This window comes from Podarcis bocagei (assembly GCF_964188305.1).
Source record: "Podarcis bocagei genome assembly, chromosome: 10".
Classification (NCBI taxonomy): domain Eukaryota; kingdom Metazoa; phylum Chordata; class Lepidosauria; order Squamata; family Lacertidae; genus Podarcis; species Podarcis bocagei.
The window spans coordinates 42,459,216-42,472,841 of NC_138135.1; the positions used below are offsets into that span (position 1 = coordinate 42,459,216).

At 40.3% G+C, this 13,626-nt stretch overlaps 1 protein-coding gene across 3 annotated transcripts in view; it reads left to right on the forward strand.

Annotated features, from left to right (window-relative positions):
- Window positions 1-12,569, forward strand: part of SLC6A15 (solute carrier family 6 member 15) — a 39,812-nt gene extending 27,243 nt beyond the window's left edge. For all 3 annotated transcript variants that reach the window (XM_081211230.1, XM_081211231.1, XM_081211232.1), the window contains exons 6-12: window positions 1,981-2,091; window positions 7,453-7,694; window positions 7,806-7,995; window positions 8,244-8,436; window positions 9,701-9,860; window positions 9,992-10,154; window positions 11,139-12,569. In XM_081211230.1, coding sequence (XP_081067356.1) covers window positions 1,981-2,091; window positions 7,453-7,694; window positions 7,806-7,995; window positions 8,244-8,436; window positions 9,701-9,860; window positions 9,992-10,154; window positions 11,139-11,510 — 1,431 coding nt within the window. In that variant the 3' untranslated portion in view covers window positions 11,511-12,569. The remainder of the gene's footprint in view (window positions 1-1,980; window positions 2,092-7,452; window positions 7,695-7,805; window positions 7,996-8,243; window positions 8,437-9,700; window positions 9,861-9,991; window positions 10,155-11,138) is intronic.
- The last annotated feature ends 1,057 nt before the right edge of the window (window positions 12,570-13,626 follow it).

Sequence of the window (13,626 nt, forward strand, 5' to 3'; positions counted from 1 at the left end):
AGAAGCTCCAGCAGCATTTGCACACAAAAATGTCCAGCCCTACTGCACATTTCTCATTGCACATTCCATGCAACCATAATATTCTGGGGATCAGGGTAAGAATGATAAAATTGATCTGAAGATAATTTCATACAGAGTGAGCCTCCACAGTCTATGCACCTACTTTTCCTCTGCCATTTGCCAGTTTCTAAATTGCTAATACACATGCCTGATGTTTGATCCATCTATGACTGTTTTGGAACATGTGACAGTTTACTTAAAGGATTGGCTTTTTTTTTTTTTGGTTTCTATTGCAATAGGAGATACAGGGGGAGGGGTGCTCTTTATGGAATGTGCAGATACTATCCTTTCTTTGATGTACTTTTGCTGTGACATGTCCCAGATTGAAGATAGGAGTTTGCCAGGGAAGTCATACATACCCTGCCCTGATTCTTCTTTCTGCAAGTGGTCCTGACTCACCAGTCAAATGAGTGATGTCTTCACAGAATGAGTTGGGTGAAAATACTCACATGGGAACTCTTGTCATGGCCACCTTCCCTTAGGGCTAGAGGACTGAGTCATGCCAGAATGTGGTATAATAAAACTAGTGGCAAATAAAAGCAGATTATTGTTATTATTATTCACAGGGTGCTTCAGATAAGCATAATTCACTGGGAAATTCTCTTTCACAAGCTTCATTTTTAGTGGAACTTACACATTATGAGTCCCTCACAGATTATTCCATTAGATCCAAGACTCGTGACTGTACAATGCAATCTAACTTTCATGGGACTAAATCCCCATGTGGGGATGTATACTATTGCACATCCCTACAAATTCAGCTTCTCAATTTCATCTTCCCAGATTATTAGTTTATATAAGAGATTGTGGTGGAACAGTTGCTAAACTCTTATTTCAGCAGCAATATAACTTCTGGTACAGAAATGGTTTCCTATTATGACTGTTATTATTTTATTTTCTTAACTAAAATATAGCCAGTACAAAATTGTTGTTGTTGTTTTATGATGATGATAAGACTCAAAAGGCAGACTTTTTAAATATCTTTTTTACCAGGTGGTGATTATAATATCAAGTTTCTTCCTTCTTCTCCTTACAATTATCAGCATCCTTAACAAGCTACCATTCCCAGGATTCTTAGGGGGAACCCATTACTGTTAAAATGTTATAATAGTGTTTTAAATGTATGGTGTGGATGTGGCCTTAGATCAAACCCAGAGGCTCCTGTGTGCCACCCTTTGGATGTGTATTGCTTTCCCATCTCAGCAACAATTTCCTTTCCCTTCCTTGTATTAACTGTCACTACAATTTACATGTTCACTGAAGTAAACCATAGTAAAATGCAAACATTGTTCCCTCATAACTACAATGTCCCACTTTGAACCATGATTCCAACCCCTCAGGGAGTGATGGTTTATTTTAGCCCTGGTTGTTATCCATCTAGCATGAAACAACTCTAGAAAGGGAGGAATGGGAAGGAAAAGGGGTCAAGGGGCACATTCCTGGTGTTCACTCCCAATGTGCAAATTGTGCTTTACATGTATGTTGATGTGCTGAATACAACGCAAGGATCCTCCTTTTCCTGTTGAGTATTTGAATAAAGTTGAAGCCTTGGTCAGAAAACAAGGAGTTGTTGCAAATAATGCATTGGTCAAATACATGGCCAAATCACTAAAACAATTCATATCCTTTCACGTTGAAGTCCCTTTCTTAATAGCACCGCAAGTGGCACGGTATACTTCAAAGTGTTTCAAAATATTTCTTACTTCACATGATTTGTTTCTTCTGATAAACAAGAGCAATGGATCCACAAGCTATAATTCTGCAGTTCTTCAGATCTCTGAAGCAAGCACACAATGCCATGACGGGCTTTGGGAATGTCAGATGACCTTAGGTTTCTGAATGCCCTGCGAATGTGGTTAGACTGTGGAAGACAAGGGCCATTAATGGGTTTTATTTTAACATTTCTTTCGTATTTTTCAGATAATGTACTTTAGCTCCCTTTTCCCTTATGTGGTACTTATATGCTTTCTAATCAGAGGGCTGCTCTTAAATGGATCACTGGATGGCATTCGTCACATGTTTACACCTAAGGTATGTACTTGGTTTCTGCCTATTATGTTTGATTGCTTTTGACATTCGTTTCATGCCTGAATAGTTTGCATGAACTCTTGTTTCAAGATCAGATTATATTGCAGTTAGGTGGAAGAAGTCAACTGAATTGGTGTGTATCTGCTGTACAACATAAGCTCCATTAACAAAAAATTAAATAAAAATCTCATCCTTTTTACACTATTCAAACCAAGGCTGTGTACACACTACCATTTACTCTGCATCAAATACACTCCCATCACTGGTTTGGGAAGCAGTGTACATGTGATGTTAGCCACAATCTATATCTATCCTGTTATATTGTCCTTTTTTAAAAAAAAATAAAAAATGAGGTACTGCATTTTGATGCATTCCCCACTTAAGAGTTTAGATCTGAATTGAGAAAAGGAACGGCCTAGTTGTGCTTTAAGCTGGTAATGTCTACACTGCCAAAGTCTCAGCCCACAGGGAATAGGGACTTTTCTACCCGGTTAGCACTGTCTGCACAGCGACTTGATTCACACTCATTCCAGTGGTACAGGATCACACAACGAGAAAGCTGCTTCGTGTGTGTGTGTGTGTGTGTGTGTGTGTGTGTGTGTGTGTGTGTGTGTGTAGGAAACCTACTTCAGATTACAACCTCCACTTCTTCCATAAACATATCCAGTCAATCTGATTGGGATTACATAGTAGGGTAGCATGGGGTAACTAATTCAACATTCAACAGTCTTGAATATGATTCTACAGACAGTTGCTTATGCCAGGCATAGTCATTCACCTCTGGTACAAAGTGCTTCTTGTGCTAGGCCTGGACAAAGATTCTAAGAGGGGCATATCAAAGTGACCCACAGCATGACTCATAAAACACAAAGCCTCTGCCTCCATGCAGTACCCTCTTGGAAAATTCCCACCCAACAATTCTTCCTTTTCTCAGCGTCCATCTCATAATTTCACTCTCCACAACGGCTGCCCCACCTCATCTTGGCCAATAAGGATGTAATCTTTTATTTATTATATTTCAATACCCAAGAAGTTCAAGGTAGCATTCATGGATCTGCTCCCCATACCATTTTATCCTCATAACAATCCTGTGAGGTCGGCTGAAAGGTAGTGACTTGGCCATGTTCACCTTGTGGCCAATGACTGACTGAACTCCCCTGATCATAGCGTGAGTGGTTTCATATTTAGTTTAGAATATGGAGGCTTCCTGCATCATTCATGAAACAGGTTTAGCGTGTCAAAATCCACTCAAACAACAATCTCATTGACTTTGCCAAAGGTCAAGTTATGCTCCCACATTACATACATTCTAGAAACATTTTCTCTTAATTTACTGTATTTATTGAAGAAATCAGGATTTTCAGTTGCACTGTTTAGAAGCCACATGTGCCTCACAACTCAGTTTCGTGCTTATTCACCTACGTGCGCACACCCCTGCATATGCAAAGGCTTACATGTTCTCTGTCCTGTAACAAAGTGGGTTAATGTGAAAGCATCAGGTAGGATCATAGAATTGGAAGGGACCCCAAGGATCATCTACTCAACCCTCTGTAATGCAGGAATTTCAGCTAAAGCATCCATGGCAGATGGCCATCCAACTTCCACTTAAAAACCTCCAAGGAAGGAGAGTCCACAACCTCTCTAGGGAGACCATTCCACTTCCACAGTCCAGAAGAGGACTGCATGATAAAATGATGGCAAGACTCTAGAGCAGGGAACCTGTAGCCCTCCAGATGTTGTTGGCCTACAGTCTTCCTCATTCCTGAGCATTGGTCATGCTGGGTGGGGCTGATATGTGCCCAACAAACTCTTGAGGGTCACAGGTTCCCCACCTGTAATCTGGGAATAAGGCCAATTGAACACAGTGGAGTTTACTTTGAGCAGACATGAATGTGGTTGCACTGGAAATCTTGTTCTGTTGGGAAGTTATAAAATCTTGTGTGTTCAAATGGTTGGTTTTACTCACTGTCTTCTAGTTTCTGTTGTGGAAAACTCACAAGTCCTTAGTCAAGATCATTCATACAAAGTAGCCACAAGTGTCTGTTAAAAAGACACTCCCTTCCCTGTAGACAAATACATGGTAGAAGACTGGGAGCATTACTCATGTCTTAATGATGAAAAACTAAGCCAGAGAATGATTAAAAGATTTAGGAAAAGTCACACGGGAAGTCTCAAGCCGCAGTTGGATTGAACTGAGTTCTTGCTAATCCCTCTGTAGATGGGAACCCCTGACAGTATATAAGAATTTTTTTCTTTCACATTTTCTGTGCACACCTTAAACAAGTAGTAGTTTTGTGTGGACAGGTTTACAGAGAAGTAATGGTCTTTTGGCAGACAGAGTCGATCGCAAAAACCATTGGGTAAACTGCTTCTTTGACAAAATGCTGGTTTTCCTTCTAGTTACTTATGATTACATTTAGATCCCACCTTTCCACCAATGAGTACAAAGTAGCTCCTTCTCCCTCTCTTTATTTTACCTCTCCATTGTCTTCAAGAAGGAGAGAAAGAAAGAATGTTTCTGACATTTTGCTGCTTGCCCCCCAAAGGGTCAAGCAAACAAAAGTTTGCAAAAGAAAGAAAGAAAACAAAAAAACCCTTGGTGAGCACTTGCAAAGCAACCTCTATCACCACCCCTTCCATTCCTCTGCCCCAGGGCCCAGAAACCTGGGCCTAACTACATGTGACATTAAAGATGTGATTAGTGTAATAACAACAACAAGCATGGTGTATCAAGATTGCTGGGAGGGGATATTTAAGCCTATAGTGATAATGGGAGCCCCTCCCTAATTTTAATTGCATAGGAGGCAGGAGGATTTCATGAGGACTCTAGATAGAGAGGGAAGGTTTAAACCATTCCTCTAAACTTCTCTCTGCATGCAGCAATTCCTCAATGCTTGGTATATATTTTTCATGCACAATATCTCTGCCAATCACAGCAGCTATGTCACATGTAGCTGGGCTTTTACCTTCCGGAAAGGTAAAAGAAGATAGACGCAGTGGGCCACCTCCTTCTCATGTCCCCAGGGTGAGCTTGTAGGCCTTGGCATGGCCAGAAGGTGAAGAGACAAGAATGAAACTAATCCTCTGGCTCAGTGGCCAGCAAGGGCAGGGAAATCAGGTCCTCAGGACCTTCCTCAAATATCCACTGCTTTAAGCTGAGACATCTTCCCAGAGGGGCTTCCTGGACATTTTGTAATGCCAGGTTCCTTGAAGTCATCTCAACGCAGGCTAGTCACATGAGGGGCAGATTTGGGTCTTACAAATTTCAGCAATGCTCTGTGCGAAGCCAAAATTCGGCGCCTCCCCTGCCCCTTGCCTTCTGTTTTGCTCAGTTCACTACATCATAGTTGTGGCATGCTGAGGCATCTCCTAGAACTGGTCATACTGCCCTAAACTCACCTCTCATCACATTTAAAGGTAAAGGTAAAGGACCCCTGACAGTTAAGTCCAGTCGCAAATGACTCTGGGGTTGTGGCACTCATCTTGCTTTCAGGCTGAGGGAGCCGACATTTGTCCACAGACAGTTTTCCGGGTCATGTGGCCAGCATGACTAAGCTGCTTCTGGTGAACCAGAGCAGTGCACGGAAATGCCGTTTACCTTCCCGCTGGAGTGGTACCTATTTATCTACTTGCACTTTGACGTGCTTTTGAACTGCTAGGTTGGCAGGAGCTGGGACCGAGCAATGGGAGCTCACCCCGTCGCGGGGATTCGAACCGCCAACCTTCCGATAGGCAAGCCCTAGGCTCTGTGGTTTAGACCACAGCACCACCCGCGTCCCCTCATCACATTTACCTAGGACCAAATTCCATTAAACACAATTGCAGTAGACGTAGACAGGACTTCACTGTAAACACAAACATTAATCCTAATTGTGAAACTATTGGTGCATCTAGAGTTAATGTCATCTACTCTGACTGGCACCTGCTGTTCAGGGTATCAGAGATCTTGCCCAGCCCTACCCATTGATGGCAGGGATTGAATGGAACTATGGCCCATCCACCAAAATTCTGCACATGCTCACTCAGAAGTAATTCTGATTTGCTTCCAAGTAAGTGTGCTTAAGAAGGTAATTGTACGTAGGATGGCACCCTCAAATCTCAATTTCTATCTATTAATTGATGGGGTTATAAGACTTGATAGATAGGTTTCCCTGAAATCAGTGACAATTACTTAACATGCATTTAGGGCAAAATTGCTAGGGAGAGCTTTTCCAATTACATGTATAATTCCCCAAGCCTTAGTTAGATTTCTTCAAAGCAGTGGGCAGGATGACATCCCAGTTAACCTCTGGTGGAAATTCAAACAGAATGAAGTATGTATATTTAGCACCATCTAGTGAGCAAACTTTGCTATAACTGTACGGTGATGATTTGCCTCATCTGTGGCACTGTGTAGTGTTTCTATGGGGAAAGTTTCCTGTCTAAATGTTTTTAATTATACTTTATAGTACAGAAAAATCTCCTTTTAGCTGTGGAAAAGATTTAGGAGATTATTTAGAAAGTTTTGTAAAGCTGAAACATTTGCTTTTAATAGAAATCATAATGCCTAATAGAGATGTAAATAATGGAACAATGGTTTGTTTTGTTACTCTCTATTTACTATTAGAAGGCTTATCTAGAAGGAAAACCTATTAAACTCTGTAAGACTTTCTTCCAAGCAGGAGTGCATAGTACTGCATTATAGTAATACTAATGACATCTAACATATATCTAAAAATTCACCTTAATCCTTTATCTTGCTAAAAATTTGTTCAGTTGCTTTGACCTTCATAGAAGAAATCTCACATACTCACATCAACATTAGCCGTCCTAGTTTCATTATTTATTTATTGTATTTACATGTGCAATTTCTAAACCACCCTTCATCAGTTATGATCACATGGCAATTTACAGTCAGACACCAGTACAGTACATTAAAACAATAAAATTCCAATAATGCTTGGAAAACAGTTCCTGGGATGATAGTTTGCCTGTTGTTTTGGCAGCGATGATATTTTGCACACTACTCAATTAACAACATAGAATTAATAATAATGCATTAGTGTCTAAATATTTTTTTGCTGCTTATAAACACAGCTGCACAAAACCCTTGTTGACTGACATTGATGAAAGCTGTTTTTAAAGTGTGTGTGATTAGCAAATATATAGATTTTTGATTGATGTATTTCTTGTGATACATTTTGACCAACCTGCAATGCAAAAGAATGAGACAATGTACAGAATGCAAATTCAGTTTGTGGATTGAACATTTGGGTGAAAAATTTAGGGTGCTGGGGGTTTTCTTCCTGGATTATTTGTTGCCTCTCCATTTAGGAGAAATGCTGTATTTTGTAGCTGACATGTATTGTGTCTAATTTCAAACAGCTTGAAATAATGCTGGAGCCCAAGGTCTGGAGAGAAGCTGCTACTCAGGTGTTCTTTGCCTTAGGGCTTGGATTTGGTGGAGTCATTGCCTTTTCAAGCTACAACAAGAGAGACAACAACTGCCATTTCGATGCTGTTCTGGTGTCCTTCATCAATTTTTTCACTTCTGTGCTGGCAACTTTGGTGGTGTTTGCTGTTCTGGGCTTCAAAGCAAATATCATAAATGAGAAATGCATTATCCAGTATGAATATTCATTTCCTTATCCATTTTTATAGTATATTTCACTTAGGAATTCCCACAGCAATTCTTTGGATTGATGGTGTGTATGCCTATATTCCCTTGTGTTTTGCAGAAATTCCGAGAAGATTGTCAATCTTTTGAATGTCGGCAATCTGAGCAAGGCTATTATACCTCATCATATTAATTTATCGAGCATCACAGCAGAAGATTATAATTTGGTTTATGATATAATCCAGAAGGTCAAAGAAGAAGAGTTTCCCCTTGGACTAAAACCCTGTCAGATTGAAGATGAACTTGACAAGGTGAGAGTGATACTTCCATCTTTGATGCAAAGAATACAGACTGTTTTAATAATCCTTATTGACTGCAGGACAATTTTGATATTTATAGATATTTTCCACTTCCTAATAGCTTTTCTGACTCCATTGTTCTGCTCCCTCTTTCCTCCTCCTTCTCTCTTCATTGATTTTGCCCACCTTATACAATATTTTGACTTGATTTGCCCCTGTTTTGCCACCCAAGTTTAATACTTTGGCTTTCTCCTTGACAGGCTGTTCAAGGAACTGGTCTAGCTTTCATTGCCTTTACAGAAGCTATGACCCACTTTCCTGCTTCTCCTTTCTGGTCAGTGATGTTCTTCCTTATGCTGGTTAATCTGGGGCTTGGAAGCATGTTTGGAACCATTGAAGGCATTACGACACCAATAGTTGATACTTTCAAAGTGAGAAAAGAAATTCTGACTGGTGAGCTGTTACGGATTTCTTTTCCCCAGTTCTACTTCATTCTAAGAAATGTTAACAATCAAAATGACCCGCTTGGAGACATGGTGGCAGAAAATTCCATTTCTACTAACACAAAACAAGTTGCCAAAATTTTGCACCCATAATTCTTCACAAATAAAAATAAACGAGACCTAATTATATTAGGGGTTCCTATATTAAAAAGAGTGACAAGTGAGCCACATATTCTGAACTCATATATTTGACAGTGGTTTGTTCAGAAACATGGTAAAGGGTAAAGGAAACATGGATATATCATTCAAGGACATAATTTAGCACAGAAGCCTGAAATCTTTCTTTTTCAAAGCAGAGTGCTATTTTCTCCTGTTCTGATTACCATTCATCCATTCCTGAACTATTTAGCTGAAGGGTCATATTTCAATGGTAAGGCAGTTGTTTTGCATTGCATAAAGTCCTGGGTTCAAACCCAAGCACCTCCAGGGAGGGCTAGGCATGCCCCTGGTCTGGAACCCTGTAGAGTCACTGCCAACCTGTGTACACAATATTGGGCTGGATGGACCAATGGTCTGACTTGGCAGTTAGGAGATACAGTAGTTTGTTTTGTTTCTGAATGCAGGAGCACTCCTCTTCACAATTCTGGATACTGAAACCACTGTCTCTACATTTGTTTGCTTGTTTGTTGTACTTATTTATACAGGGTGAGTCCTTTAAAAGAGGCCCAGTGGATACAGAGTACACATGTTCCACAGGGCCTCTTTTAAAAGACTCACCCTGTAGTTACAGTATTTGTGTCTCTTCATACAACATGAAACCAAGCATAAGAGCAAGAATAAAATAGGTACCTAAAATGCTCACCCATATATATATATATATGGGCAGATCCAAATCAAACCCAACCCATGGCCAAGTTGAGCATGATCATTTTTACAGTTAGAGGAGGTACCACATTCACTTAATCATGAAATCTCCCGTGTCAGGTGTTCACTTCTAGCATTTGGAGGGGTGTGAGGGTCAGAGTGGGGAAAGGCTCAAGTCCATTCTCAGTCTCACCACACCTGGAGGTGAAGTGTACGGAAGAAATGACAGAACAATCCCCTTGTATTCCCTTACTTTACAATAGCCTCTTCCATGCAAGAAGAAAAGATACTGTATCCACTAACCCAAGAAAATAATAATAATCAGAGAAGCACTGTATCTAGAATATATCAAGAATATGAATGGATGTTTGATATCTCTCCCCTTATCTTACTTCTGTGCTTTATTGCAGTTGTCTGCTGTCTTCTGGCCTTTTGCATTGGCTTAATATTTGTACAGCGGTCTGGTAATTACTTTGTAACTATGTTTGATGACTATTCAGCCACATTGCCTTTGCTTATTGTCGTCATTTTGGAGAATATTGCCATGTCTTATGTTTACGGGATAGACAAGTAAGTGCACATCTTGAGTTGTTCATATAGCTAACATTGTTGGCAATTATGAGCATCACAAAACCATACATTAGCAGCAGCCCACTCGAGCTAATGATGTTCTTTTTTCTCCACTGCCTCTCCCACTCCAGATTCATGGAAGACCTAAAGGATATGCTTGGCTTTTCGCCAAATCCGTACTATTACTATACATGGAAATATATCTCCCCAATTGTTTTGTTATCTTTGCTGGTAGCTAGCATTGTCCAAATGATATTAAGTCCCCCTGGTTACAATGCATGGATTGAAGATAAGGTGAGTGATGGTTTTTAAAAAGGAACATGCACCATCAATGACTGTATGTTTTAGGCATATAGAGTGCATATATGACCACATAGATTCTTTTTGCATTGTATTTTATAAATGCACACAAAATGCACAGTGCTGCTAGATCACTGCAGCAACCTTGTAAATAACCCTACAAAAATAAAATAAACTCTGCAGACAGATTAATAGCCTGTATTTTTATAGTAGCTGTTGAGAAGGGGACATTTCTCCTCCTCTGTAGCCAGCATGGAAACATAGAACAGGACATCTTAACAGTCTGGAAAACAGACTTGTGTGAGAGAGATGGAGTGATCCATTCTTCCTCTGCTAGCTTACTGTGTTTTAATGCTTGTTGTGAAGGTAGAGACTTATCTTCGTCCGCTACTGGCATAGAAACCAAGAGGACTTGCAAAAGAATGATAGAATGATCTAGAAGTGGGCATCCACCTGCTCTATCAGCTTCCTCACTTGCCTGCATGAATCCCTTGTTGCCAATGGCGGTCAGATGAATTGTTACATACAAGGCTATATGGCACAAAAAGGGACTTGATCTAATCACCCTACAATTGCATGAAGGTTGTCTTTTAAGTGTTTTATTAATGCTCATATATGTGCATTGGTGATGTGGAGGATGTAAAAGGCCTGCATTAATGCAAGGAGCTGTGTGGCAGACTGTGGGCACATAGTTCACAACTGCACACAGTTTGCAACATAAAAAAGAACAGAAGATTCTTAATGCATCAATAGTACTTTGCGGGGGGGGGGACAGGGGAATTTTGGAATTCCAAAAAACCAGGGAGAAATTTGGATAAGGATAATTTTGGAAAGACCTCTATTTCTGCACTTACAATTTGGGGAGGAATTAATGAAACAACTTAAAAAAGAAAGGTTTCTGAGAGAGCAGTACAAGACTAGGCTTAAGGAAGGCAGATGTGCGAATGACCTTTCTGAATTTTTTCTTGGTCTATGCAGGCGACCGAGGAATTTCAAAACTACCCAACCTGGGGGCTGATAGTCTGTGTGTCCTTGATTGCTTTTGCAATGCTCCCTGTCCCGGTAGTCTACCTGATTCGCCGCTGCAACCTTATCGACGATAGCTCTGGCAGCTTGGCAGCGGTTTCCTACAAAAGGGGGCGTATTATAAAGGAGCCTGTGAATCTTGAGGGAGATGACACCAGCCTGATCCATGGCAAGAGTCCAAGCGAGGTGCCGTCTCCAAATTTCGGCAAAAACATATACCGGAAGCAGACTGGTTCTCCAACTGTGGACACTGCCCCCAATGGCCGCTATGGTATCGGTTACATAATGGCAAACATGTCGGATATGCCAGAGTCTGACTTGTAGCTGCAATGCAGTGTTGATGCCTCTGTTCTTCGAACATTTGTTTCTCTTAAGAGAAGTGGTTGGCCTCACTTACCAGATTGCAATCTCAGGTGCCCCATGACTCTGTGCTTAAAAACATCCTGACATGTGGTACAAACAAACAGCTTGACAATTCCCTTTGGCTTGATTTTTTCTGGTTTCCATTTGTACTGAAGGGAATGCACATAAAAATATCAGTCAGTGATGGCATTGCCTTGCCAGGATTGCCAATTTTTTAAAGAATTATTTTTGCATTTAATTTGAAAGTTTTCTATCTTTAAAGTACAGGTGTTACCTCAGTTTGTAACAATTTTTTAAGTGAATTCATATTTCTCTACTGCTGTAACTGGAATTTCCTTCTTTGTTCCTGCAAGTTAACTCCCCCAGTATTGGAAGAAAAAATTAGCTCCAAAGAGTTCGCCAATCCTGTATTGACTGCACTTATTTGTACATACGTTTTGTAGATATCCTGTACTTTTTTTAAGCACTCGTAATTCCTTAGGCTATTAGCTGAGTAAAAAAAAAGCAAAACAAACAAATTTTAAACCCTGCAGATTATTTTCTTACATGTAATAGCTGTATAGAGCAATAGTATTAGAAAACCAAGTATAATGATGCTGGAAACACAAAATTCCTCACACTCTGGGGAACTGCATATGATGTGGCTGTATTTTACATACTATATTTGGTTTTTTCAGTGTGAAAATTATGTAAGACTGAGTCGCTCCAAGACTCTTAAAAGATTGTGCAGATTCTGCATTTTTCTAAGCTGTGTGCCTAAAATAAAAATAAAAACCCTTCCTAATATTTATTGTGGTTACAAGATTATATATATTATATTTATATATAATATACTTGTAATGTACATATGTATAGTAATGTTGTATGTAACAGCTTCAAACCCTGAAGCAAGATGGCTTTAAACCTGTTGTGGTTTTTTTTGCTTGTTTTATGCAAAAAAGAAATCCCCTCCTAAGTCAGTGATAATTAAAAATTGTATACCATTACATTTAATCTAGGAATAAAGAGTGTGGAAAGGTGTTTTCTTTGTACTTCCTGGAAATTTGGGGCTGGATTTGGGGCAGGTGGTCCCTAGCTGGCCCAGGTTGGTGGAGCTAAGTATTCCTATCTAAACATCCATAATTAAAATGTACAGCAAACAAGCCCATTAAACCAGCACATAAATTAAAACAGCAATGAAAACAATTAAAACAAGAGGTTAAAGTTTGGAGATCAGGGAACTGCTTGTCTATACAGGCGTTGTCTTCAAGAGCCGGCAGAATGCCAATACTGATAGGGCCTTTCATACTTAATACATTTACTAGGCAGTGGAGGGGATGTACCAATGTCGCTGCAGGACAGCGAGGCTGAACAAAGAAGCTGCATATTTGAAAACAGACTCAGATGAATGGAAGCACCAATGTTTCTGTGTTCTTGATTGCTGGAAAAGAGGCCTGCTGAATTCTGGGCCTGTCTCCAAATAGCCAGGCTTTTGTGTAGCTGTGCAAATCCTGCTCTGATATTCAGAGGCAGAATGAAGCTGCTTTCAACAAAAACGGGCCTGTGAAGGAAAGCATACTGTGTCTGACTTCACATCAGAAGACTGCAAGATTGGATCCTGCCTGGCCTAAACTCCAGGCCACTGGCTTTTGCACTGAGGCTGTGCACAGTTTGTGGCCCTCTTTTCCGCTGGTCTCTCAGTGGAAAGTATTTAGGCAGCGGGAAGCATGGAGTATTTGCCGGGCTTGATCAGTGGCCATTGTGCTCTGTGTAGCAATAGAGGGTTGACACTGTGCACAGCATGGCTCAAACAAGCTTTCATCATTACACCCCCCCATTAAATGGTGGCCAGCTCTAACCCTAATCAGCCTGAGCTATGAAAGTCTTTTTCTTCTTGTTGCTTATTAAAATTGTATAACACCCTATACCTGTAGATCTCAGGGCAGTTCACAACATAAAATCACAATATAAAAAACAGAAAATACGTAATATAAACAAAAACAACCACCACCCAATAATTCCCCTTCCACAGCACATTTTAAAATGGCATCAGATGTCAATCAACCAATAGCCTGGTTAAAGAGGAATGTGCCACCCA